General features: G+C 45.2%; 1 protein-coding gene across 3 annotated transcripts in view; it reads left to right on the top strand.

Moving 5' to 3' along the window:
• The window catches only part of WWP2 (WW domain containing E3 ubiquitin protein ligase 2), a 183116-nt gene that overhangs the window by 83216 nt on the left and 73755 nt on the right, over window positions 1-26145 (top strand). For all 3 annotated transcript variants that reach the window (XM_030816471.1, XM_030816469.1, NM_001280106.1), the window contains 1 exon segment: window positions 342-438. In XM_030816471.1, the coding sequence (XP_030672331.1) occupies window positions 342-438 (97 nt within the window).

The following is a 26145-nucleotide window of genomic DNA, read 5'->3' as shown; positions in this document are numbered from 1 at the left end:
CTACTTTGCACAGTTAGTGTTTGTTCTCTGAGATAGAACAGGGTGAGATTCATTTAATGGATAAGGCAATGTGCTTGTAAGTGCCTTGGATGTTCTTGAATGTCTTGGAGAAGAGAAGCTGTTTGCAAGGTTTGAGCCCCACTGCTCCATGGCACGGATCAGATCGGTATGATCATCCCTGTTACTCTCCTGCTGGTGGCTGCAGCTTGCCGGATGTCCGCATCCCGTGGTGGTGGGCAACTCTAACACACAGACGGAGTTCTGTTCCTGGCCGTCAAATCTCAAACACGAGTTGAGCTCCTCAATGGTTCTGTCTTTTCTTGTGATTGATTCCTTTCTAGGATCACAGCTGCCTTCGAGAGACTCCAGTGGAACAGCGGTAGCTCCAGAGAACCGGCACCAGCCCCCCAGCACAAACTGCTTTGGTGGCAGATCCCGGTAAGTCCCCCCTTGGTGAGGACAAAGAACTAAGAAGATGCTTAGAGCTATTGAAAACATGTTGGGACATGGCGGGGAACATTTTATGGTAGAAACTGTTGGAAATTTCCAGAGATCTTGTAACTGACTCAGTAGTTAAGGAGGCTAATAGAGGAGTCCAGAGCTCAGGATCCTTATTTTTTTTTTTTTTTAATTGAATTTAGATTCTTAATTTTTGTTTTTATTTTAGATTCAGGGGGTACATGTACAGGTTTGTTACCTGTGTTTATTGCATGATGTTGAGGTTTGGGCTTCTAATGATCCTATTGCCCAGATAGTGAACATAGTACCTGATTGGTAGCTTTTCAATTCTTGCTCCTCTCCCTCCTTGTTTTTGGAGTCCCCAGTGTTTGTTATTTCTATCTTTGTGTTCATGTGTACCCAATGTTTAGCTCCCACTTATAAATGAGAACATGTGGTATTTGGTTTTCTGTTTCTGCATTGATTTGCTTAGGATAATGGCCTCCGGCCTCCGGCTATATTCATGTCTCTGCAAAGGGCATGATTTCATTCTTTTGTTTTGTTTTTTGATATGGGGTCTTGCTCTGTTGCCTACGCTGGAGTGCTGTGGCACCATCACAGCTCATGGCAGCCTTGACTTCCTGGGCTCAAGCAGTCCACCCACCTCAGCATCCTAAGTAGCTGAGACAACAGGCATGCGCCACCATGCCTGGCAAATTTTTTTATTTTTGTAGAGATAGGGTTTTACCATGTTGCCCAGGCTGGTCTCGAACTACTGGACTCAACCGATTCTCCTGTCCTGGCCTCCCAAACCGTTGGGATTACAGCTCTAAGCCACTGTACCTGACTTATTTTTTATTCCTTTTTATGGTTGTGTAAGAATTCAGGATTCTCAGAAGGGTCAGAGGCTCCTCGATGAAGATTGGGACTGGCTAAGTAGGTTATTGGATAAAAGGAACTGTCGAACAGGAAACTTGACTGCTTTTTTGTATGTCTGGGGCTGCAGCCACAGTTATTCTTCCAGGACACACATAGAAATGCTTAGAGCGATAGTTCTTTGTGCAATTTTCTGTCATGCATTCTGCTTTGGGGGTGGCCCATGGTTCCCTTGTAGTGTTGGTTAAGACCTCCTACACTTAGAGTCCAAATATTATACTTGTTATACGTATTACAAATGACGTAATTTTATTTACTGAAATTCCCATTTTATACCTGTGTTAGTGGTGCAAACTCATTTCCATGGCAACTGAACGTCTAGGCAAGAAAATAGTTCTAAGTATAGAGAGATGAGGGGAGAGGGTTGGCACCTTTGTTTGTTGTTTATTACAGTGTGCAAAATCCCCAGATATTTAAAGGACATTTTAAGGAAAATAATCTTAGATGTACAAACTACGAATGTAGTTTGTAAATCTTTATTACTTGCAGAAAGTAGGTGAGTAACTGGCAGTAAAATCTTCCCAAACGAGGCCAGGCACAGTGGCTTATGCCTGTAATTCCAGCTCTTTTGGAAGATCAAAGTGGGAGGATCACTTGAGGCCAGGAGTTCCAAGACCAGCCTGGGCAACATAGGGAGACTCTGTCTCTACAAAAGATAGAAAAATGAGCTAGGCATGGTAGTGTGTGCTTGTAGTCCCAGCTACTTGGGAGGCTGAGGTGGGAGGATTGCTTGAGCCCAAAAGTTTGAGGCTGCACTGAGCTAGCAACGAGGCACTGGGTAACAGAGTGAGACTATGTCTGTAAAAAAAAAAAAAAAAAAAAAAAAAAAGAACAAAAACCTCCCAAACAGACCCCAGGGAGGGAGGGGGAATAATGCTTTGAAAAATGGAATATGATTTTAGCCAACACCCGCAGCATCTTAAAAGATCCCTCTGAGGACAGCTGTCAGCTTCTCCAGATTTGGTTATTTTGTGGGCTTATGAGGTTGTGGTGACTGGCAAGTGGCGGGAGCAAGACAAGATGGACGTTCGGATCTTTTTTCTGTACCTTTATTAGAAGCAGAGATGCCATTTCCCCATTCTCTTTTCTCCAAGTCACTGTAAAGGCGTTGCCTCACTCCCGAAGACCAGTCATGTTTTCCATGTCTCGGTAGGTGACTTACAATAGTTGGGTCTCACGGGGTGATGAATGACAGTGTAATTGTCAAATCTTGTGTCAACAAAGCCATGATGAGCACCTGGAACTGGAGGAAACAATTTCTTAAGCTAGAATGGCGGTGGGCGAGGAATACTTGAGCATTTCACTCTTTTAGAGAGGGAGGAATACTTGAGTATTTCACTCTTTAGAGAGTGATGCCTTCTCAGCTTTGATGCTAGTAACTGCATCTTAGTCTTTTAGCTGAGTTGGAAAGTTTGTCTCAAACACGCCCATATAACTTAATTTGGAGCTCAAAGTCAGATTCAGCTATTAACAAGTTTGGATCTAAATTCTTGACCTGTTTACTGGTCTCTGAATTCCTCTGGTTGATCGACCTTGAAATTCAGAGATCCTGTTAAACCTTGTTTGTTGTCATTGGTGTTGAGAATGACACCAGGTCATCAGTGTTGCAGCAGCCAGGCTGCAACAGGAAATTGGATGCATTTTGGCCCATCACACGTGGTAGACATTCAGTGCTAGTTAGTTACTGGTGAGCAAGGTACCTTCCAGATAGTGTGAGCCTTATCGGAGTCCTCTGCAGTCTGTTAGCTGCTGCAGGCTTTTACTACGTGTGGCATCTGAGTTTTCCCTGGCCTCTGCCAGCTAAGTAAGTATTCATTCTGCACTCACATGGAACCTGTTGCCATTCAGCAGGAAATACTTTTGCAAATATTATCCAAAGGCTGTCTCTTTGCCTCCTTAAAAGCCCCCTTTCCACTTTGCTGTTGCAGGTATGAAGATCACTGTGCACACGTGCTTATGACTGTAGGCGGTGGCCAAGGAGTCTATTGGTTAAGGGTGTAGGGCTTTGGAATCAGGAGATGCAGATTGAATCCTGGCCTGTCATTTACTTGCTATATGATTTTGGATAAGTCACAAAACCTCTCGGATCCCCAGTTTTTTTCAGGTGTAAAGTGGGGATATCACCTGTCTCACAGGGTTATTGTGGGAATGAACTGAGATGAAGCGTGTCAGTCAGAGGGCCTTACACAATGGGAGCACTCGGTGGAAGTGGCAGTGGGTTTTCTTTGTATCTGGAGACTGTCATTTGTGCACACCTACCCCCCTTCCCCACTAAGCCTGGAAAGTGAGGCGTTACTGGTGCATTTACATCAAGGACTGTAGTTGGGAGGTGATGAATCAGACCTTTGGGATCCAGAGCAGTCCTTTGCTGTCGTTGCTTTCTGGGGGCAGAGAGAATGATGGGCTTCTGCCTGCTGCGTCCCAGACTAAATATTTAGCTTTTGCTGTCTGAAGGGTAGGTTTTTCTTGGACTTGGGTGCTATTCACTGTGATCAAACAAAGGTGCTCTGACGTGCCCATGAAGGTGAAGACTGCGATGTCAAAGCAACCCTTTCCTCTCCTTCTTTTCCCTGCTTGGTAAAGCTGTAGAACTGGAAGGGTTTTATCTGAGGGGTTCATTCATCCAAGCTCATCCCGCAGAGCGCCACTTGCTTGCTAAGCAACGTCTCACAGCTCCACTTCTTAGTGGGATCTTGCCTCCTCTTCAAGAATAATCAGATGAAGCCTGGGCGTGGTGGCTCATGCCTGTAATTCCAGCACTTTGGGAGGCTGAGGTGGGCAGATCACTTGAGGTCAGGAGTTTGAGACCAGGCTGGCCAACATGTTGAAACCCTGTCTCTACTAAAAGTACAAAAATTAGCCAGTCATGGTGGTGCGTGCCTGTGATCCCAGCTACTCGGGAGGCTGAGGCAGGAGAATTGCCTGAACCTGGGAGGTGGAGGTTGCAGTAAGCCGAGATCGTGCCACTGCACTTCAGCCTGGGTGACAGAGCCAGACTCCATCTCAAAAAAAAAAAAAAAAAAAAGAAAAAGAATAATTATCTGGTCTGGCACAAGGAAGCCAGCATGGGACTGCCACCAGCAATTCATGTGGCATAAATTTGTTTGCCCACAGACTGTGTTAATATGGAATCAGAGGTCTGATTATGTAAAGAAAGAGTTTATATCATAAATTGTCATACACTCCTATAATGGAATACTGTCTCACAGTAAAAATGGGTGAAAAATGTTTATATCCATATGGTGGAATCTTAGAAACATGATGTTGAACAAGAGAAGCAGGTCATAGAAAACAGTACGTAGTATGATGTCATATGTAGAAAGTTGAAAAATGCAAAGCCAAACAATACATGTTGTATGGATACCTTCAGAGGCAGTAAAACTATAAAAAATGGGTAGGGCTGAGTGTGGTGGCTCATGCCTGTAATCCCAGCATTTTTGGGAGGCCGAGGCGGTAGATCACTTGAGGTCAGGAGTTCAAGACCAGCCTGGCCAACATGGCGAAACTTCTTCTCTACTAAAAATATAAAAATTAGCTTGTCATGGTGGCGTGCACCTGTAATCCCAGCTATTCGGGAGGCTGAGGTAGGAGAATCACTTGAACCCGTGAGGTGGAGGTTGCAGTGAGCCGAGATTGTGCCACTGCACTCCAGCCTGAGTGATGGAGTGAGACTCTGTCTCAAGAAAAAAAAAAAAGGGAATAGGAATAATGAACCCTGAATTCAGGAGGGTGGTTATCTTGGGAGGAGGGAGACAGGTGTAATGAGAAAAGAGTACAGAGAAAGTTTCTAAGGTACTGGTCATGTTGTTTCTTTGCCTCGGTGGTGGGTCCCAAGTGTTCATTATTTTATTCTTCTTTAAACAAAATATGTATTTAGAGTCTTGCTCTGTCACCCTGGCTAGAGTGCAGTGGCACACCCACAGCTGACTGCAGCCTCAAAATCCTGGGCTCCAGGGATCCTCTTGCTTTAGCCTCCCAAGTAGCTGGGACTACAGGTGTGTGCCAGGCCCTATACCTGCTGCCAGGCTCTTTTTATTATTTATTTACTTATTATTAAATTTGAGATGGAGTCTTGCTCTGTCGCCCAGGCTGGAGTGCGGTGGCACGATCTCGGCTCACTATAAACTCTGCCTCCCAGGTTCAAGCAATTCTCCTGTCTCAGCCTCCCGAGTAGCTGGGACTACAGGCACATGCCACCATGCCTGGCTAATTTTTGCATTTTTAGTAGAGATGGGGTTTCACCATATTGGTCTGGCTGGTCTCGAACTCCTTACCTCAGGCGATCCATGCACCTTGGCCTCCCAAAGTGCTGGGATTGCAGGCGTGAGCCACCATGCCTGGCCTTTTTATTTATTTTTCTTATTTTTTTTTTTATTTTTTTGAGATGGAGTTTCACTCTTGTTGCCCAGGGTGATGTGCAATGGCGCAATCTCAGCTCACTGCAACTTCTCCCTCCCAGGTTCAAGCTATTCTCCTGCCTCAGCCTCCTGAGTAGCTGGGATTATAGGCATGCACCACCACGCCTGGCTAATTTTGTATTTTTAGTAGAGATGGAGTTTCTCCATGTTGGTCAGGCTGGTCTCGAACTCCCGACCTCAGGTGATCTGCCCACCTTGGCCTCCTAAAGTGCTGGGATTACAGCTGTGAGCCACCCCGCCTGGCCAGGCTCTTTTTAATAACCCATTCTTGCGGCTTCCCAACAGAGACAGCTCACTCACCCCCATGAGAGGACATTAATTTATTCATGAGGGATCCACCCCCATGACCAAAACACCTCCCACTAGGTCTCACCTCCCAACTCTGCCACATTGGGAATCAAATTTCAACATGAATTTTGGTGGGGACAAAGTGCATCCAAACCATAGCAGGGAGTCAAGTTGGAATGAAGCCCCCAGGACTGTCTGTGAGTGGAGCTGCTCCTCCTAGCACCTCACAACTTCCTCTGGCTTGAATAGCTGGCTCCTCTGTCTAGAATCTCAGTAAAATTTCCATAGTCATACAGGGAAATGGAACAACAACAACAAAACGAGAAGAATGCATTTAATTTGCTTTTTGGTTCATAAAATTTTTCATTAATAGGGATTAATATAAGGGATCTTAGTTAAGAAGCTGTCAGCTGGGCACAGTGGCTCGGCGTGTGGGCTGGGTGTAATCCCAGCACTTTGGGAGGCTGAGGCGGGTGGATCACCTGAGGTCGCAAGTTCGAGACCAGCCTGACCAACATGGAGAAACCCTATCTCTTCTAAACATACAAAATTAGCCAGACGTGGTGGCACATGCCTGTAATCCCAGCTACTTGGGGGGCTGAGGCAGGAGAATCACTTGAATCTGGGAGGTGGAGTTTGTGGTGAGCCCAGATCGCGCCATTGCACTCCAGCCTGGGCAACAAGAGCGAAACTCCATCTCAAAAATAAAAAAAAATAAAAAGCAAGAAGCGAAGTGTCTATAGCTAGGTGCAATGGCTCATGCCTGTAATCACAGCACTTTAGGAGGCTGAGTTGGGAGGATTGCTTGAGCCCAGGAGTTTGAGGCTATAGTGAGCCAAGATGGAGACCCTGCAATCCAGCCTGGGCAACAGAGCTAGATGCTGTTGCTAAAAAAAAAAAAAAAAAAAAAAAAAAAAAAAAGGAAGCTATATATAGAGGCTTCAACAATTTATTTTCCTTTTATGTGTATATATATTTAAGCTATTTTGTTTAAGAATGCATGTGAACGTGCGTGAGAGAGTGTGTATGCGTGCGTTTGTGTGTGTGTGTGTGTGTGTGTGTGTAGGGCTGGGGACCTTGAATTTGCCTGTGGCCCTCATCAGCTGTCAGTAGTGGCCAGTGTTGGTCACAATCTGCATTTTAACATGTCCTTCCCAGTGATTTTTTTACATGGAAAAGTTTCAGAGCCTCTTAGATAGTTTTCTTTCTCACTCCTTTACTCTCCTTTTTTGTCCTGCTTTGATGAAAACATATCAGATTTATTGGCTCCCTTGCCTTGGCATTAACGGCCTCTGAAGATTTAAAAGATCTGTAATCTCGGAGACTTATAAAGCCTAACCGTCTCTGGTGAGCTCTAAATAGATCATCAACTGTGTCTGCAGACAGCCTATCCCAGAAAGGAAAGAAAAATAAACTCAGGCGGGTGTGAGTCCACTGCGAACACTTCAGGAAGTCCTGGGAGGGCCAGGGGAGAATTGGGAAGCAGAGCTAGCAGGGAGGAGGGTGGAGGGTGGACGGGAGCTGAGCCTTGGACACTAGGCCATTCTCACAGTCATTGTCGGCTGGCGGTTGCCACCCCTCCTTCCACTGAGGTGACTAAAGGCTGCTTGATTGGGAACTGCAGTTATTTAGAGATGTTGCCCTGTCAGCAGGAAAGTCCTCTCATGCAATAGCTTATGCTTAAAATCTGGCTATTGCCTCATTTCTGTTGCTGGGGAAGACAATGGAATAAGTGTTATTCATTCATTCATTCATTCATTCCTTCATTCATTCATTTATTCATTCAGTTATAATTAAGACATAGTCGCTGCTCAAAGTCCCTGCTTGTAGGCAGGCCTTTCTTCTGAGCAGTTGTTAAATATGGAATAGGATTGAGACAGTGTTCAAGGGTCCCACTGCATTCTCCAAGCCAGACATTGAAAAGTAATCATGGCTGGGTATGGTGGCTGTATACCTGAGTTCCAGCTATCTGGGAGGCTGAGGCAGGAGGATCGCTTGAGGCCAGGAGTTTGAGGCTACAATGAGTTATGATCATGCCACTGCACTCCAGCCTGGGCAACATAGGCAGACCCTGTCTCTTAAAAAAAAATCATGGAGATTAATTACACACTCATTTATACATTGGTTTATTAATTTTGCATCAATTAAAATGATACATGGTACCTTATTATACATTTATGTGTTGCATAGGTATTTATTTGGCATTTATTCTGTATGAGCCTAGAGAGGTGTTTATAACGCCAGATGTGGCATGAGCCAGAAAACTGGTTATAAACTAGGAGGAAGGAAGGCAAATCTCTGCCATTGAAGGCAATATTCACTTGATATACATGAATGCCAGGCTCTGAGCTAGGTCATGGTGATTAAAAGATGAAAAGTCAGCTGGGCGCAGTGGCTCATGCATGTAATCTCAGCACTTTGGGAGGCCGAGGCGGGCGGTTCATGAGGTCAGGAGATCGAGACCATCCTGGCTAACACGGTGAAACCCTGTCTCTACTAAAAATACAAAAAATTAGTCGGGCGTGGTGGTGGGCGCCTGTAGTCCCAGCTACTTGGGAGGCTGAGGCAGGAGAATGGCATGAACCCAGGAGGCGGAGCTTGCAGTGAGTCAAGATCATGCCACTGCACTCCAGCCTGGGCAACAGAGTGAGACTCCATCTCAAAAAAAAAAAAAAAAGATGAAAAGTCAGGGTCCCTGACGTCAGGGAGTGTCTCTAGTAGGAGACAGATGCATGGATGACACTTAGAGTCTAGTGTGATGGATCCATGGTGATGGTATGTACACATGCAAGAGGAATGTAGTGGGACATTACCTAGATCTGGCCGGGGGATTTGGGGAAGACCTCCCACATTTGAGCTGTATTTTGAAGGAGATTGCCAGACCAACGAAGTGGGGGTCAGGGATGTCACTGCAGGCAGAGGGTACAGCATGAGCGAAGGCAAGGAGGAGTAAGAGAACTTGACATATTTGAGGAAATAAAAGTCATTCAGTAATGTTGACATGTAAGATATTAGGGATGATAGTGTAGCAAACTAGGGTTTGCAGGCCAAATCCAGCCTGCCACCTGCTTTTTTGTTGTTCTTGTTTGTTTGTTTGTTTTTGCTGGGTGAAATCTGCCGTGTTTTTTTTAGAGCACTTGTAGGTTCCCCCAAACGTGTATACTCTCTTCCCCACTATCAACATCCCCCACCAGAGTGGTACATTTGTTAGAATGATGAGCGTACATTGACACATCATTGTCACTCAAAGTCCGTAATTTATGTTAGGGTTCACTCTTTACTTTTTTTTTTTTTTTTTTGGACAGAGTCTTGCTCTGTCATTCCACTGGCTAGAGTGCAGTGGCGCAATCTCAACTTACTGCAACTTCTGCCTCCCAGGTTCAAGTGAGTCTCATGCCTCAGCCTCCTGAGTAGCTGGGATTACAAGAATGCACCACCATGCCCAGCTGATTTTTTTTGTATTTTTAGTAGAGATGGGGTTTCGCCATGTTGGCCAGGCTCGAACTCCTGGACTCAAGCGATCCGCGTGCCTTGGCCCTGTCATGTATCCACCATTACTGTGTCATACAAAGTAGTTTCACTGCCCTATGCTTCGTCTATTCATCTCTCCCTCCTGTCTCCAGCCCCTTGTAACCACTGATATTTTATTGTCTGCATAGTTTTGCCATTTCCAGAATGTCATATGTTTGGATCATAGAGTATATAGCCTTGTCAGATTGGCTTCTTTCACTTAGTAACTGGGATTTACGTTTCTTTCTCGTCTTCTCATGGCTTGATTGTTTGAGTACTGAATAATATTTCATCGTCTGCATGTACCACAGTTTATCCATTCACTTTTACATTCCTCCTCCACAGTTTATTCATTCATTTACTGAAGGACATCTTGGTTGCTTCCAAATTTTGGCAATGATGAATAATAAAGCTGCCATAAACATTAGTTTTCAGGTTTTTGTGCAGATAAAAGTTTTCAACTCGGTCAGGCACGGTGGCTCATGTCTGTAATCCTAGCACTTTGGGAGGCTGAGGCGGGCGTATTGCAAGGTCAAGAGATCCAGACCATCCTGGCCAACGTAGTGAAACCCCATCTCTAGTAAAAATACAAAAAAAAATGAGCTGGGCGTGGTAGTGTGCTCCTGTAGTCCCAGCTACTCGGGAGGCTGAGGCAGGAGAATAGCTTGAATCTGGGAGGTGGAGTTTGCAGTGAGCTGAGATCACGCCACTGCACTCCAGCCTGGAGACAGAGCAGTGAGACCCAGCTAAAACAAAACAAAACAAAACAAGGTTTTTAACTCACTTGGGTAAATACAAAGGAACATGATTGCTGGGTCGTATGGTAAGAGTATGCTTAGTTTTGTAAGAAACTGCTAAACTGTTTTCCAAAACGGCTGCACCAGTTTGCATTGCCAACAGCAGTGAGTGAGAGTTCCTGTTGCTCCACATCTTCACCAGGTTTGATGTGGTCCATTTTCTGGATTTTGGCTATTCTAATGGGTATCTAGTGATATCTCACTTTAATTTGCATTTCCTGGATGATATATGATGTGGAGAGTCTTTTTTTTTTTTTTTTTTTTTTTGAGAAAAAGCCTCACTCTGTTGTCCAGGCTGGAGTGCGATGGTGCGATCTTGGCTTACTGCACCCTCCACCTCCCGGGTTCAAGTGATTCCTCTGCCTCAGCCTCCTGAGTAGCTGAGTGGCACCTGCCACCACGCCCAGTAGAAACTGGATTTCACCATGTTGGCCAGGTTGGTCTCGAACTCCTGACCTCAGGTGATCCACCCACCTCGGCCTCCTCAAGGTGAGCGGCCTTGCCCAGGCTATGATATGGAGAGTCTTTTCACATGCTTATATTCTATCTGCATATCTTCTTTGGCAGGGTGTCTGTTCAGGTCCTTTGCCCATTTTAAGAATCTGGTTGTTCATGTTCTTATTGTTGAGTTTTAAGCATTTTTTGTATATTTTGGATAGCAGTTCTTTATCAGATGTATGTTTTGCCAATATTTTCTCCCAGTCTGCGGCTTGTCTTCTCATTCTCCTTACCACCTGTTTTTGGAAATACAGTTTTATTTTTATATGGCCATACTCATTTATTTTCATATTGTCTGTGGCTACTTTCATGCTACGATGGTATGTTAAGTAGTTAGAACAGAGATCATATGGTCAGCAAAACCTAAAACATTTACGATTTGGCTCTTTGCAGAAAGTTTGCCAGTCCCTGCTGTAGGAGATGGTTTGAAGGCAAGAGCAATTCACAAAGGGCCTTTTGTGTTTTACTGAGGACTGTAGATTTTATTCTTTGGAGACAGGGAACAGTGGATTTCGAGCAAGGGAATGGTAAGGCTATTTCTGTGGTAAATTATTTAGGAAAGTAGTCTAATGGATGAATTTGGAGCTATATCAGTTGGGGTTCATTGCAGGAAACAGAAAACACTCTAGGTATTTTGAGCAGAGAAGGATTTAATATGGGGAATTAGATGCTTGTAAAAGTCACTGGATGGGCTGATGCAATAGGAGTGAGGGGTCTCCCTGAGGTCTTTGGTTTCAGGCTCACAGGCTTGCAGCTCCAGTTCACATGCCAAGAAACTACTGCACCCTGGTGACCGCTTTGTATGTATGAAGTGGGTGTCCAGGCGATGAGGCATGGAGTCTGCTGGAGCCCCTGCCAGTCACTACCACCATAGGACAAATGGCTTCTGCCTTCCTTCTGCTTTCCAACTCTCCTGCAAGAACTTCTCATTGGTGCGACCTAAATCACACCCAGAGCCTATCTGCAGGAGGGTCTGGAAGGCTTCTAGGCCCTGCAGTGAGTCAGGGCAGGCATATGGGATAGAAGAGGTTGGGAATGTCTGACACAGTGGGGCTGAGACCAGACTCAGGGATTGATGAAGAGGACTCTTGCAGGAACTGGTGAGGTTGCAATTGATGACTAGCCTTGGGCAGTAGCAAATAGAGTGGAGACAAGAGAAATACCTAGGAGGTGTAATTAAACAGGACTGCATGGCTGGCTAATGAGACAAGGTGAAGGGTGAGGAGGGAGGGGGGTACTCCCAGATTCCTCTACTGTGCTGTCATTCATGGAGACAAGAGACGCAAGAGGCGGGGAGCTAATGAAGATGTCACCTTAAAACCACATCCCCATGATGGTCGGCTTTGGTGTTCAGCAGGGTTTATGGAACATTGGTACTGCCTGGCTCTGGGGCAGAGTCATTTCTCTGAAGGTGCACCCATAGGAGGAGGAATGAGAACCCAACTGAAGAGACACAGAGAGAAACATCGTATTCCCGACAGTGAAGCACAGGGCCACAATAAGGGTCGCCACAATTCAGGGCATGTGAGTGCTAGTTCTACTTGAACCAGATCTGTATCTGGATTCTACGACTTCCTGGTCCTAGAAAATTGTGATTGAAAGGGGACAAGTTTAGAGAGAAGCCCATAAAAAGAGTATGGGTCTTGGAGAAATGACTTTCTAATCTTGAGAGCTTGGCAGCTTGACCACGTGCTGATGGAAGACCGGAACAGAACTGGCTGCAAATGCTTTAGACAGATGCGGATGGCAAGGAAAGAGGGGTGCTTCAGCCATGGTGTTTGTGGCTGTGGTTTGGTGAGATGAGGTTCAACTTTTCTTTTCGGATTCTGTTGGAACTGGATGGCTCCTTTTAAAGTGCCAAGGTCTGTGGAGGTGGTGATTTGGGGTTTGGTTTAGTGACTGCCTTTCTGATGGCATTTAAATAGCCTAAATAGAATGACTCCTTTCAAACATTGAATCAATTCTGTATGTAGGCTTTTCTTTTTTGTTTTTTTTTAAGTTTATTTATTTTTGAGATGGAATCTTGCTCTGTCACCCAGGCTGGAGTGCAGTGACACGATCTTGGCTCACTGCAACCTCTGCCTTCTGGGTTCAAGCGATTCTTGTGCCTCAGCCTCCTGAGTAGCTGTGACTACAGGCACCTTCCACCACGCCTGGATAATTTTTGTATTTTTAGTAGAGGCAAGGTTTCGCCAAGTTGGTCATGCTGGTCTCAAACTCCTGACCTCAGGTGATCCACCCGCCTTGGCCTCCCAAAGTGCTGGGATTACAAGTGTGGGCCACCACACCTGGCCTCTTTTTTCTTTTTTAAAATTTTGAGACAGGGTCTTGTTCTGTCATCCAGGCTAGAGTGCAGTGGTGCACTCATGGCCCACTGTAGCCTCAACCTCCAAGGCTCAAGTGATCCTCCTGCCTCAGCCTCCCAAATAACTGGGACTACAGGTGTGCATCACCACAGTAGGCTAATTTTTAAAATTTTTTGTAGAGATAAGGTCTCCCCATGTTGTCCAGGCTGGTCTTGAACTCTGAGCTCAAGCGATCCACCAGCCTTGGCCTTCCAAAGTGCTGGGATTATAGGCATGAGCCGCTGAGCCCAGCCGGCTTTTTATTTTGTTTTAGATAAATATAGTAACAGAACTAAAATCTAGAATTTATATTCTGCTTCACATGTACTGGGTTTCAGGAAGTTTTTCTTCACCCTTAACTTATTGAAAATATAGTGGAGGTATTTGTCTCAATATTCTTGGGGACTGCCATCCTTATTTCTTAAGTATTTTTTAGTTCACTTCAGTCTGCCCTCTGCCTCTATTATTCTGCTGCAGTGACAGTCACCAAAGCCCCCCTGACCTGTCTGCCAGTTTAACATCATGGACTAGTCCTCTCTAGAAACATTTTATGCCTTGGTTTCTATAATAATGCAGAATCCCAGAGTGTTCCTTTTTTCCCTTGGTTTTATTGATTTTTATTACTTAAAAAAATGAGTTTGATTTGTGCGAAAAATATATATAAATGTATCATATAAGAGCTGGTTGCAGTATTAAATAGGGCAGTCAAGAGAGGTATTGTTGAGAAGGTGACTTTTAAGCAAAGATTTGAAGGAGGCAAGGAATGTAACCATGAGGATATCTGGGGAAAGAGTGTTTGGGCAGAAGAATGGCTGTTGGAAAGGCCTTAAGTTAGGAATGTGCCTTTGGAGTTGAAGGAACAGTGGAGAGGCCAGTCCCACTGGAGAGGAAGGGGAAGTGGAGTCATAGGAAGAGATGACAGTGGTAAAGGGTAGCGCCAGATCATTCTGATGAATTTCTGCTTCATGTATTTCAAGGTTATTTCATTGGATCTAGAGTACAATTTGACATATACGTTATGGATGAATAGAACTTTTTGTCCTTATCATGTTATTGGTTTTTTTTTTTAGTGCTTTTTCTCTTAAAATTTATTTGGTCTGAAGCCAGACATAGTGGTATGTGCCTATAGTCCCAGCCACTGGGGAGGCTGAGCTGGGAGGATTGCTTGAGTCCAGGAGTTCGAGTCCAGCCTGGGCAGCATAACAAGACTCCCATCTCTAAAAAAGATGTATATTTATTTGGTCTGACAAATAAAAAGTAACTTAACAACGTGAATGACTCTTAAAAGTATGAGGCTAAGCTTAAGAAGCCAGACATAGAAGCTTACGTTCTGTATGATTCCATTTATATAACATCCTGGAAAAGGCAAAATTCTAGGGACAGAAATCCAGTCCGAAGATGTGGGGGCATTGGAGGAGGGATTGACTGCAAAGGGGCACAAGGAAATTTTGGGAACAATGGGAATGTTCTATGTCTCAATTACGGTGATGGTAACACCACTATAAACATTTGGTAAAACTTGCCAAACTGTACCCTTAGAAAGGGAAAATTTTACTCTATGTAAATTATACCTTAATTTTAAAAATCATTAAAAAACCCATTTGGTGGCCAGGCGCGGTGGCTCACGCCTGTAATCCCAGCACTTTGGGAGGCTGAGGTGGGTGGATTACAAGGTCAGGAGATCGAGACCATCCTGGCTAACACAGTGAAACCCCGTCTCACTAAAAATACAAAAATTAGCTGGGCGTGGTGGCATGTGCCTGTAGTCTCAGCTACTCAGGAGGCTAAGGCAGGAGGATTGCTTGAACTTGGGAGGTGGAGGTTGCAGTGAGCTGAGATCGCGCCACTGCACTCCAGCCTGGGCGACAGAGAGAGACTCCATCTCAAAAACAACAACAACAAAACCCATTTGGTGTGACATTAACCTAACTATCCCAGCTTCCTTTTGTTTTGTATCCACTTGGCATATTTTTTTCCCTATTCATGTCATTTTAACCTATTTGGTACTTATACTTTAGGTAGTGTTTTTTGTAACAGCATTTAACTGGAGTTTTAAAAAAACCATATGTTTTTTTTTTTTTTTTTTTTTTTTTTGAGACGGAGTCTCGCTCTTGTTGCCCAGGCTGGAGTGCAATGGCGCAATCTCGGCTCACTGCAACCTCGGCCTCCCAGGTTCAAGCGATTCTCCTGCCTCAGCCTCCCGAATAGCTGGGATTACAGGCACGCGCCACCATGCCTGGCTAATTTTGTATTTTTAGTAGAGACAGGGTTTTTCCATGTTGGTCAGGCTGGTCTCGAACCCCTGACCTCAGGTAATCCACCTGCCTCGGCCTCCCAAAGTGCTGGGATTACAGGCGTGAGCCACCGCGCCTGGCGTAACTTTCCACTATGTTTGGTCTGCCTTTTCAAGAAAAGTCTTGATGGGTTGAAGGTATCTTTGGCTCCCTGATTATTTGATAATGGAGTGTGAAATTCTGCATCCAGTGGTGTGAAGAGAACAAGAGCTTATTGACTCGCTCCTGGCCTGAAGATTTTCTGTTTGGCCTTATGCTGAGTTTTATATACAGCATGTCTATATGTTGGGTCTACTTTGTGTGTTTTGTGTTTTCAAATGGCCTTCGAAGGTCAACTCTTTTTTTTTTGAGACAGGGTTTCACTGTGTCACCCAGGCTGGAGTGCAGTGGCACAATCACAGCTCACTGCAGCCTTGACCTCCCAGGCCCAAGTGATCCTCCCACCTCAGTCTCCCAGGTAGCTGAGACTACAGGTGTGCGCCACCATGCCTGGCTAATTTTTAAATTTTTTTTTGTAGTGACAGAGTCTTCCTGTGTTGCCTGGCTGGTCTTGGATCCTCTTTCCTCAGCCTCCCAAAGTGTTAGGATTATAGGCATAAGCTACCACATCCGGTCTAACAGTACAACCCTGTAATGACAAAATGACACAAAGAAAATTTAATGAAATTAGTGAAAACCTAGAGTAGGATGTGGTGCAGATGCTCATTATTTTGTAGTGGAGAATGGGGAATTAGGGCCCGGTTGGTTTTGTTGCTTTTCTTTGAAATTTTACATTTAGAACCTGTAAAAAAAAAGTTTTCTTTTAAATAAAGTTATACATTTTTCTTTACACTTAGAAACAGAATGATGAATTGGAGGCTTCTGAGGAGTTATTTCTTCCACCCGGTTTGTTGTTTCTTTGGGGAGGAGGGGGCTTGGGGGAAGTGGTGCTGAAGCTTTCACCCAAACACCGGGCCACGGCTCTGTGTGCCTCATTCATCTTTGTGTCCCCAGCAGGACCTAGAATAGTGCCTCACTGCACGTAGTAGCAGCTCAATAAATATTTGCTGAGCTGAAAGAGTCTCGTGTTCCTGCTCTTCATTCGCCAAAACTTCTGGGTGGGTCATGCTGCTGGTTTACGTTCCCTGGCGCCTTGACTCCTGAGATGCGATAATTTGAGGACCACAGAGAAGAGGGGGCGCCCTTTGTCACAGCCGCCTTGTGCTTGCAAGGTGAACCACCAAGAGTGTGCTGGGGTCCCACTGCCTGCACTGTCTCTGTGGCTTCGTCTGTTTTTTTCTTCGTGATTGTTATTTCTGTGTTGAATGCTTTTCACAGACTGTTCTTTTCAAGTCCTTGCAGCTTTTAAGGTTAATACTGGAGTCAGAAAAGAATCGATACATAAATAAGTCTTGTTTGGGAAAAGAAGGCGTGAAGTCCGTGTACTTCAACTCTGCCAGAAAAGAATGTTACTTACCCTCTAAGAATAGGTAATATCTCATTTATATCTAGGTGTTCAAATTCCCAAGTGATTATTGAATCTTAGGATTGAGTGTCTCCTTGAGGACATTAGTATCACTGGAATACTGCTTCTTCGAGATGGGCACTGGATCCCACAGAGTGATGCCATAACTATAGGAGGGCTTCTGAACTAGACCAGCAAGAACTGGGTCAAGGCTGTTTCCTAGTCATACATGTATTTGAGAGTTCCATCTTCTGCCGTGGAAATGGAATTGTCATTTATTTGCATTCATTTTCTATGTGTGACACATCACTACAAACTCAGGGCTTAAAACAACACCATTTGTTAGCTCACAGTTCTGTAGGTCATAAGTCCAGGATCACACGGCTGACTTTTCCCTTCAGGGTCTCACAAGGCCAAAATCAAGGCTCTGGCAGGACAGCATTCTTATCTGCATACACTGGGGAAGAATTCGCATCAAAGGTCATTCAGGGCCGGGCACAGTGGCTCACGCCTGTAATTCCAGCACTTTGGCAGGCTGAGGTGGGCAGATGGCTTGAGTCCAGGAGTTTGAGACCAGCCTGAGCAACATAGCCAAACCCCATCTCAACAAAAAATGCAGAAATTAGCTAGGCATGGTGGCGCATGCCTGTCATCCCAGCTACTCAGGAGGCTGAGACAGGAGGATTGCTTGAGCCCAGGGAGGTCGAGGATGCAGTGAGCTGTGATTGCACCACTGCACTCCAGCCTGGGCAACAGAGGGAGACCCTGTCTCAAAAAAAAAAAAAAAAAGAAGAAAAAAGTCATTCAGGTCCTTAGCTGAATTTAGTTACTTGCGGTTGTAGGACTGAGGTGCCCCTTACTTGCTGACCATCAGCGGGGGTCTCTCTCAACTCCTTAAGCTTCCCCCCTGTCCCGACCCCTGCATTCCCTCTCACGGTACCCACTCCACCTTCAAGCCAGGAAAGGAGTGTCGGATCTCCCTGTGATTTGAATCTCTCTGATTTTCTCTCCTGCCACTTGCTGGAGAAGGCACTCTGCTTCCAGGAGGTGAAATGATGCTAATTAGACTGGGTGACCTCCTCCGGATGATTCCCTTTCTTAAGGTCTGCTGTGGTACACAATGACATACTCAAGGGTGTGGCACCTTGTCATATTCACAGGTTTTAGGCATTGAAAGGGAGCTAGAGTGAGAGGGATGTCATTTTAGAAATTCTCCCTACAGTAGAAAGACTCTCTCTAATGGGCCAGCCACGGCGGCTCAGACCTGTAATCCCAGCACTTTGGGAGGCCAAGGTGGGAGGATCACTTCACCTCAGGAGTTCAAGACCCCCATCACTATAAAAAAAAAATAAAAAAACTAGCCAGGTGTGGTGGTCCGATTCCATTCTTTAAAGGAGTCGGGGAGGTGATGAGTGACTGGGTTGGAAAGAATATGCAAAGTACTGGAGATTACAGGCCCAAGAGTGATTTTGAACCTGACAGCTTGCATCTTTCCTTCATTCAACAGATATTTCCTGAATCCTACTGTGGGCCAGGCACACACTAGCTGCTGAGTCTCCAGAGGTTCACAAAACAAGACATGGTCCCTGCCCTCATGAATATGTAATGACACACAGCAGTGCCATAAAGGGAACAGTTAGGATGTTATGAGAGAATGAAAGGAAATTTACTGTAGCCTGGGAGATGGGGGACGTTTAGACTGAGATTTGGCCTAGGAATTTGGCCACCTGGGTGGAAAGTCCAGGAAGAGTATGCTGGGCAAGTAGATGAGCAAAGGGTCTGACTGTCCCTTGGTAGGGGTCTAGAGAGGTATTTTGAGGAATGTCCATTGAACATACTCTTTTTGGAGCACGCCTCCCTCCTGCTGAATTCCTGCCTTGTGATTTGTCATGTCAGAACACTTAGAAATAATGCTCTACCCAGCTCATGCCTCTAATCCCAACACTTTGGGAGGCCGAGGCTGGAGGATTGCTTGAGGCCGGGAGTCTGAGGCCAGCCAGGACAACATAGTAAGACTCGATCTCTATTAAAAAAAAAAAGGAAAGAAAGAACACTCTAATATACTGTAGTCCCCCATTCATTCAAGGTCCTGTGTAGTCCTTTCTGGTCTGGAGCTATAGTAAAAGGAGGCAGTGAGTGGGCCAGATTCAAACAGGGAATGATGCCAGTAGCGAGAAAGTGAAGAGGCTTTTCTGGTGCACCTGTACAGGTTGTGCTCTGCATTCCTTGGGGGCCAGCCCCATGGAGATTCCTCCTGTGCTCAGTGGAGGTTGATGGGATGGGATGCTCATCTCCTAAGCGGCGACAGTGTCCTATGCACTCATAATTCAGGGTCAGGGGATCTCAGGTCATAGGACAAATCATAGGCTGCTGTCTCTGTTCAGGGTACCTCAAGCCATCAATGGCCGCGTTGAGCAGGTAAACACTTCCCCTCTGAACTCTCTAGCTCTCTTTCAAGTTTGGGAGGGCGTTTGAGCATTCTTCCCAGCTAAGCCCAACATACAGCCTGGAAGTAGATTGGACAAGTCACCATTTACTATAGCTTCTCTCTCAAGGTGAGTTTTTTAGTCTAATAAAATTGCCACCTTTGAGAAGGTTGCTCTGTACTCTAGGGTGAGCAAAAGGAAATCGTTTGTCTTCCGGAAGTCTTTTTGTAATTTAGAATGGACTTGGCAGCGGTTTTATTTTTACTTTCCCTGTCATTTGTGAGGCTGGCAGTCCAGAGGTAGGGTGTGGAATGGAGCCGTAAATTGCCCTTGCAATGACCAGAAGGGGCCCATTTTAACTCTAATTGTGCCTTTCCTGGTTCACTTCTCCTTTTACCGCCCTCTCCATTTTTTTTTTTTTTCTAATCCACATTTGAGTGGGGAGGAAGAATTGAGGGGGGTGCAGGTGGGAGTAGGTTTATTTATTGGTGCTTCTCTGGGTGGTGGACACTGTTTCTTTTCCCATTACGGCTTCCTTTTTTATTTTTTCATGCTTCTATTTTAAGTGCCTGTTTCTTTCTGGTTCTGTCTCGCTGGAAACTGGCCCAGCTCCACTGAATTTTTTTTTCCATGCAGCTATTAAAAGACAATGACCAGTTAAGAGTGTGCTCAGAGGAAGGACAGACTTGAGGTGGGGAGCCCTCTTGGTTCTAGTAATCCTAGGCAAATACCGCTTACCCGGATTGGAATGTGAGGAGTTTTATTAGGCAATTTTACTTTTTGTGCCTGTTTTATAGGAGGAAAATCAATAATCAGGTTGTTTTGTTTTGTCTGTTTGTTTCGAGACAGAGTTTTGCTCCTGTTGCTCAGGCTGGAGTGCAATGGTGCGATCTCGGCTCACTGCAACCTCAGCCTCCAGGGTTCAAGTGATTCTCCTGCCTCAGCCTCCTGAGTAGCTGAGATTACAGGCATTCGCCACCCTGCCTGGCTAATTTTGTATTTTTAGTAGAGATGGGGTTTCTCCATGTTGGTCAGGCTGGTCTTGAACTCCCGACCTCAGGTGATCCACTCACCTTGGCCTCCCAAAGTGCTGGGATTACAGGCATGAGCCACCGTGCCTGGCCCTTGTTTTGTTTTTTTGAGACAGAATTTTGCTGTGTCACCTAGGCTGGAGTGCAGCAGCAGGATCTCTCTCAGCTCACTGCAACCTCCATTCCCCAGGCTGGTCTCGATCTCCTGACCTCAGGTGATCCACCGATCTCGGCCTTCAAAAGTGCTGGGATTACAGGCATGAGCCACCGTGCCTGGCCAATAATGAGTTTTTATACCTTGAAACTTCTCTTTTGCTGAACTTGAATACCAGTGGGCCTGAATCTGGGGTCAGTGAACCTCCCTTTCATATTCTGGGCCTCTTTTACCGAGATAGAAAAGTGTGCTTGGAACCTGGTATCCAGCCAGCCATGAATTCCTTTTTTTTTTTTTTTGGTAACAGGGTCTCTTGCTCTATTGCCCAGGATAGAGTGCAGTGGTGTGAGTGCGATCACAGCTTACTATGGCCTCGACCTCCTGGGCTCAAATGATCCTCCCACCTCAGCCTCCCACATAGCTGGGATCACAGGCACTTGCCACTAAACCTGGCTAATTTAAAACAATTTTTTATGGAGATGAGGTCTCCCTATGCTGCCAGGCTGGGTTTGCACTCTTGGGCTCAAGCAGTCCTCTGCCCTTGGCCTCCTGAAGTGCTGGGAGCCGCCACCCCCGGCCTAGCCATGAATTCTCGATATTTGGGAGAGATATGTCCCTAGTCTTTATAGAATCCCTACATGTATTAATTCAGAAATGTTTGTAGGGTCTTGAATTTTGCCTGAATCCATTCCCATCTGCTTTTTTGAGCATACCCTCACGCCATACCTGCCTTCTATAACTTTTGCTCACTTTTATATTTTCTCCACAAATGGCTTTTTAAAATTATTAAGTTTACTAAGGTATAATTTACAAACAGTAAAATCTACCCTTACTAGTGTATAGTTCTGTAAGTTTTGACAAAAGCATACAGCCAGGTAGCCACTATCATAATCAAGATACAGAAAGACTGGGTGTGATGGCTCATGCCTGTAGTCCTTGCACTTTGAGAGGCTGAGGCGGGTGAAGTCCTGAGGTCAGGACTTCAAGACCAGCCTGGCCAACATGGTGAAACCCCGTCTCTACTAAAAACACAAAAATTAGGTAGGCGTGGTGGCAGGCGCCTGTAATCCCAGCTACAAGGGAGGCTGAGGCAGGAGAATTGCTTGAACCTGGCGGGGCAGAGGTTGTAGTGAGCCGAGATTACGCCACTTCACTCCAGCCTGGGTGAAAAGAGTGAAACTCCATCTCAATAACAAACAAACAAAAGATACAGAAAGTTTCATCATCCCAGAAAGTTCCCCAGTGCCCCTTTGTAGCCAGCTCCTCCTTGTACCTGTCGCTGCTGGCAAGCATGGATCTGTATTCTTTCTCTAAGTTTGACCTCTTCTTGAATATCTTAAAAATGGAAATGTACACTGTGTAGCCTTTGGTGTCTTTTACTTAGCATAATGCAGTTGTGATTCACCTCTGTTGCTGCATGTACCAGCACTTCATTCCTTTTATGCATTGAGTTTATTCCACTATGTGTATGTACCACAGTTGGTCTATTCATTCACCAGTTGAAGGATTTGGAGTTGCTTACAGTATTTGGCGATTACAAACAAAGCCTCTATGAACATTTGCATACTGGCTTTTGTGCAAACATGTTTTCATTTCTCATGGGAAAATACCTAGGAGAGGCCAGGTGCGGTGGCTCACGCATATAATCCCAGCACTTTGGGAGGCCAAGGAGGGTAGATTGCTTGATCTCAGGAGTTCTATATCAGCCTGGGCAACATGGTGAAACCCCTTCTCTACCAAAAATGCAAAAATTAGCTGGGCATGGTGGTGTGCACCTGTGATCCCAGCTACTTGGGAGGTTAGGGTGGGAGGATTGCAGGAGCCCAGGAGGCTGCAGTGAGCCATGATCACGCCACTGCACTCCAGCCTGGGTGACAGAGCGAGACCCTGTCTGAAAATAATAATTTAAAAAAAATAAAAAAAAAAAAAAAAAAAAAAAAAAAAAAAAAAAAAAAAAAAAAAAAAAAAAAAAAAAAAAAAAAAAAAAAAAAAAAAAAAAAAAAAAAAAAATACCTAGGAGTAGGATTGTCAGTTTGCATGCTAAATATATATTTAACTTTATAAGAAACTGCCAAACAGTTTACAAAGTGGCTGTGTTCCCGCCATCAATGTGTGAGAGTTCCAATTACTTTGCATCCTAATCCGGACTTATTACCATAAGTTGTATAAAAACTCTGTCCATTCTAGTGGCACAATCTTGGCTTACTGCCACCTTGGCCTCCTGGGTTCAAGCTATCTCCTGCCTCAGCCTCCAGAGTAGCTGGGATTACAGGTGCCAGCCACTATGCCTGACTAATTTTTGCAATTTTTTTTTTTTTTTTTGAGACAGAGTCTGGCTCTGTCACACAGGCTGGAGTGCAATGGCTCGATTTTTAATAGAGAAGGGGTTTCACCATGTTGGCCAGGCTGGTCTCAAACTCCTGACTTGAAGCAATCCACCTGCCTCGGCCTCCCAAAGTGTTGGGATTACAGGTGTGAGCCACCGCATCCAGCCTAAAACTTTGTCCATCCTAATAGATATGTAATGATATCTCATTGTAGTTTTAATTTGCACTTCCCGAAGAACTTATGATGTTGAGCATCTTTTTTTGTGCTTATTTTCCCTCTATAGATCTTCTTGGGTGATGTGTCTGTTCAAATCTTTTTTTTAGTCAGGGTTTGGTTCTGTCGCGTAGGCTGGAGTGCAGTGGCGTGATCTCGGCTCACTGTAACCTCCACCTCCCAAGCTCAAGCCTTCCTCCTGCCTCAGCCTTCCAAGTAGCTGGGACTACAGGCGCTTGCCACCATACCTAGCAAATTTTTGTATTTTTGTAGAGACAGGGTTTCGCCATGTTGCCCAGGCTGGTCTCGAACTCCCGACCTCAGGTGATCCGCCTGCCTCAGCCTCCCAAAGTGCTGGAATTACAAGCATGAGCCACCACACCCAGCCTCAAATCTTTTGATTATTTAAAAAATATTGGGGTTGTTTTCTGATTGCTGAATTTGAAGAGTTCTTTATCAATTCTAGATAAAATTCCTTTATCAGATATATATCGTCAACCATAAAAGTCACAAACTCTATAAATTTAGAACAGAGAGCTTCATTTCTAAAGAGGGGTACCATAACCTGCAGGCAGGAAGTGGAGCCTCTACCTGAAACCAAAAAGCAGGCACTTCAAGGGAGGGAAGGATGAGACAGTAATTTGCGCTAAACTGGTTGGCTAAGTTTACATATTTATCAGGTTATAGGAGAAGCTATAAATATTTATGAAGGGGACACAGATGCGTGTGTCATAAACTAACACGTTTGTTACATGTGTCCCTTGTTGCCCTTTGGGATGGACATTTAATATTTAAATGTATTACAGTTAGACCCTGTCCATCAGAAGGTGAAGCAGAGGACAGAAAGATACTGAGTGCACAGCCTCCGTGGCCTGGCCAGAACCACACCATAGTCAGTGGCCTCTTATCAGGAAGGAATGCTGGTCAGTTGCTGTGTGGAAACCACGAAAGGGAAGGCAGCTTGAGGCCGTTGGTTGAAATCAGCAGTGAACAAGTCTTTTGAGAGGGTTGATTTTTGTTCAACACTGAGGAAAGAAAGACTCATGGTGGCTAGGGAAGGAGGGGGTGTAACGAGGTGTCTCTGACCTCGCATCTCATCATGGCTGAGAATTAAGGTTTTTAAGGTTTCTCTGGGGTCCTCTTGGCCAAGCGGAGGGGTCCATTCAGTTGGTTGAGGGGCTTAGGATTTTATTATTATTCCTCAGTATTATGGACTGTCTTTTCATTTTTTTGGACAGTGTCTTTAGAAGAGCAGGAGTTTAAAAATTTTGATGAAGCCACAAAATGCTTTTTGAAAAAATGTTTCACATTTTATTTATTTATGGAGACGGAGTCTTCCTACGTTGCCTGGGCCAGTCTCAACTGATCCTCCTGCTTCAGCCTCCCAAAGTGCTGGTATTACAGGCATGAGCCACTGCACCTAGCCTCATCTTATTAGATATTTTTGCTTTCTACAAATTTCTTCCCTATTTCCCCCTCTCCCTAGCTCCTTGCAACCGTCATCTTGCTTTTTCACTCAATTAGTTTGACTACTCCAGGTACCATTTAAATGGAACTACACAGCATTTGTCTTTTTGCCACTGGCTTCTTTCACTTAGCATAATGTCCTCGAGGTTCATCCATGTGGTAGCCTGTGTCAAAATTTCCTTCCTTTTTAAGGTTGAGTAATACTCATATGTGTGCATATACCATATTTTATCCATTTGTCGAGGGTGGGTTGCTTCTACCTCTTGGCTATTGTGAATAATGCTGTTATCTACCTGTGTGTGCAAATATCTCTCCTGAGGTCTTGCTTTCAGTTCCTTATTTATTTGTTTATTTATTTATTTAGAGACGGAGTCTCGCTCTGTCACCCAGGCTGGAATGCAGTGGTGCCATCTTGGCTCACTGCAACCTCCGCCTCCTGGATTCAAGTGATTCTTCTGCCTCGGCCTCCTGAGTAGCTGGGATTACAGACATGCACCACCATGCCCAGCTAATTTTTCTGTTTTTAGTAGAGATGGGGTTTTGCCATGTTGGCCAGGCTGGTCTCGAATTCCTGACCTCAGGTGGTCCACCCGCCTCAGCCTCCTGAAGTGCTGGGATTATAGGCATGAGTCACTGCACCTGGCCAAGGCTTTTTTTTTTTTTATTTAACCAAATAAACAAAATCTTGTTTTGTTTAATTATTCCACATGAACCGTTGCAAAGGTGACAATGGTCAACAAGGCTGCACTGAGGTGACGCTGTCACGTGGTCAGCCAGGCTCACTCACCAGCAGGTAGCTTCCCCAAAGCAGCATTGTGTGCTGTGATGGAAATTTGTGTCTGGGCAAAATTACAAATCACAGCATTTCCACTAAGGTGGAAGCTCCTTGAGGTCAGGGACTCTGTTTTGTCTCTAGAATGGGGCCTAACACTCAGAAAAGGATGATTGAATACATTTCAGTGGCCCTCATGAAGGGTGAGGCCAGATGTCCCATGACACCCAAGGCTCTGGCTGTCAGGGTGTAGCTGAGGATGGAGGCCAGGGCTGTGACCATCAAAGCTTAAATGCCAAGCGTCAGTGAGCAGCTCTGTCCAGAGGACCTCATCTGCGTCAGAACCGCTTTGGGGAACGTGGGTCCTGGTCGTGGCTGACCTTCCTTCAGGAGGCCTCAGTTTTTGAGAGAGGACCTTGGGTGAGGACACACTGCATCCTGAGAAGAGTGTGCTACAAAGAGAGCTGAATATCTGTAATGAGCTGACTTAAAACCATATGTGGAGTTTGGCTGGACTGGCACTGCCATTCTAACTGCTTTCTGCCTGCCCTGGGGGCTATATAACTCATCCCCTCCCCCTAAATGGTGAGGGGGCTTGGGCCAAGGTTGAAGTCATGGGCAGAGCTGAGCCCGGCTGTCTCAGCCATCACCCCGCATTTGTCTGGGTGCTATTTTGGCCTACGATGTGTGGTTTCAGCATCTGGGCCAGCTTTTCATCACAATATGATCCCATCTTTTATGGGTTGAGTGACTTCTCCAAGAGAGGAAACTGCCAAAGAGAGGAGT

The sequence above is a fragment of the Nomascus leucogenys genome, chromosome 2 (genome assembly GCF_006542625.1).
Source record: "Nomascus leucogenys isolate Asia chromosome 2, Asia_NLE_v1, whole genome shotgun sequence".
NCBI lineage: Eukaryota > Metazoa > Chordata > Mammalia > Primates > Hylobatidae > Nomascus > Nomascus leucogenys.
The sequence above is the reverse complement of the archived record's forward strand: the minus strand, read 5'-3'. Positions and strand labels throughout refer to the sequence as shown.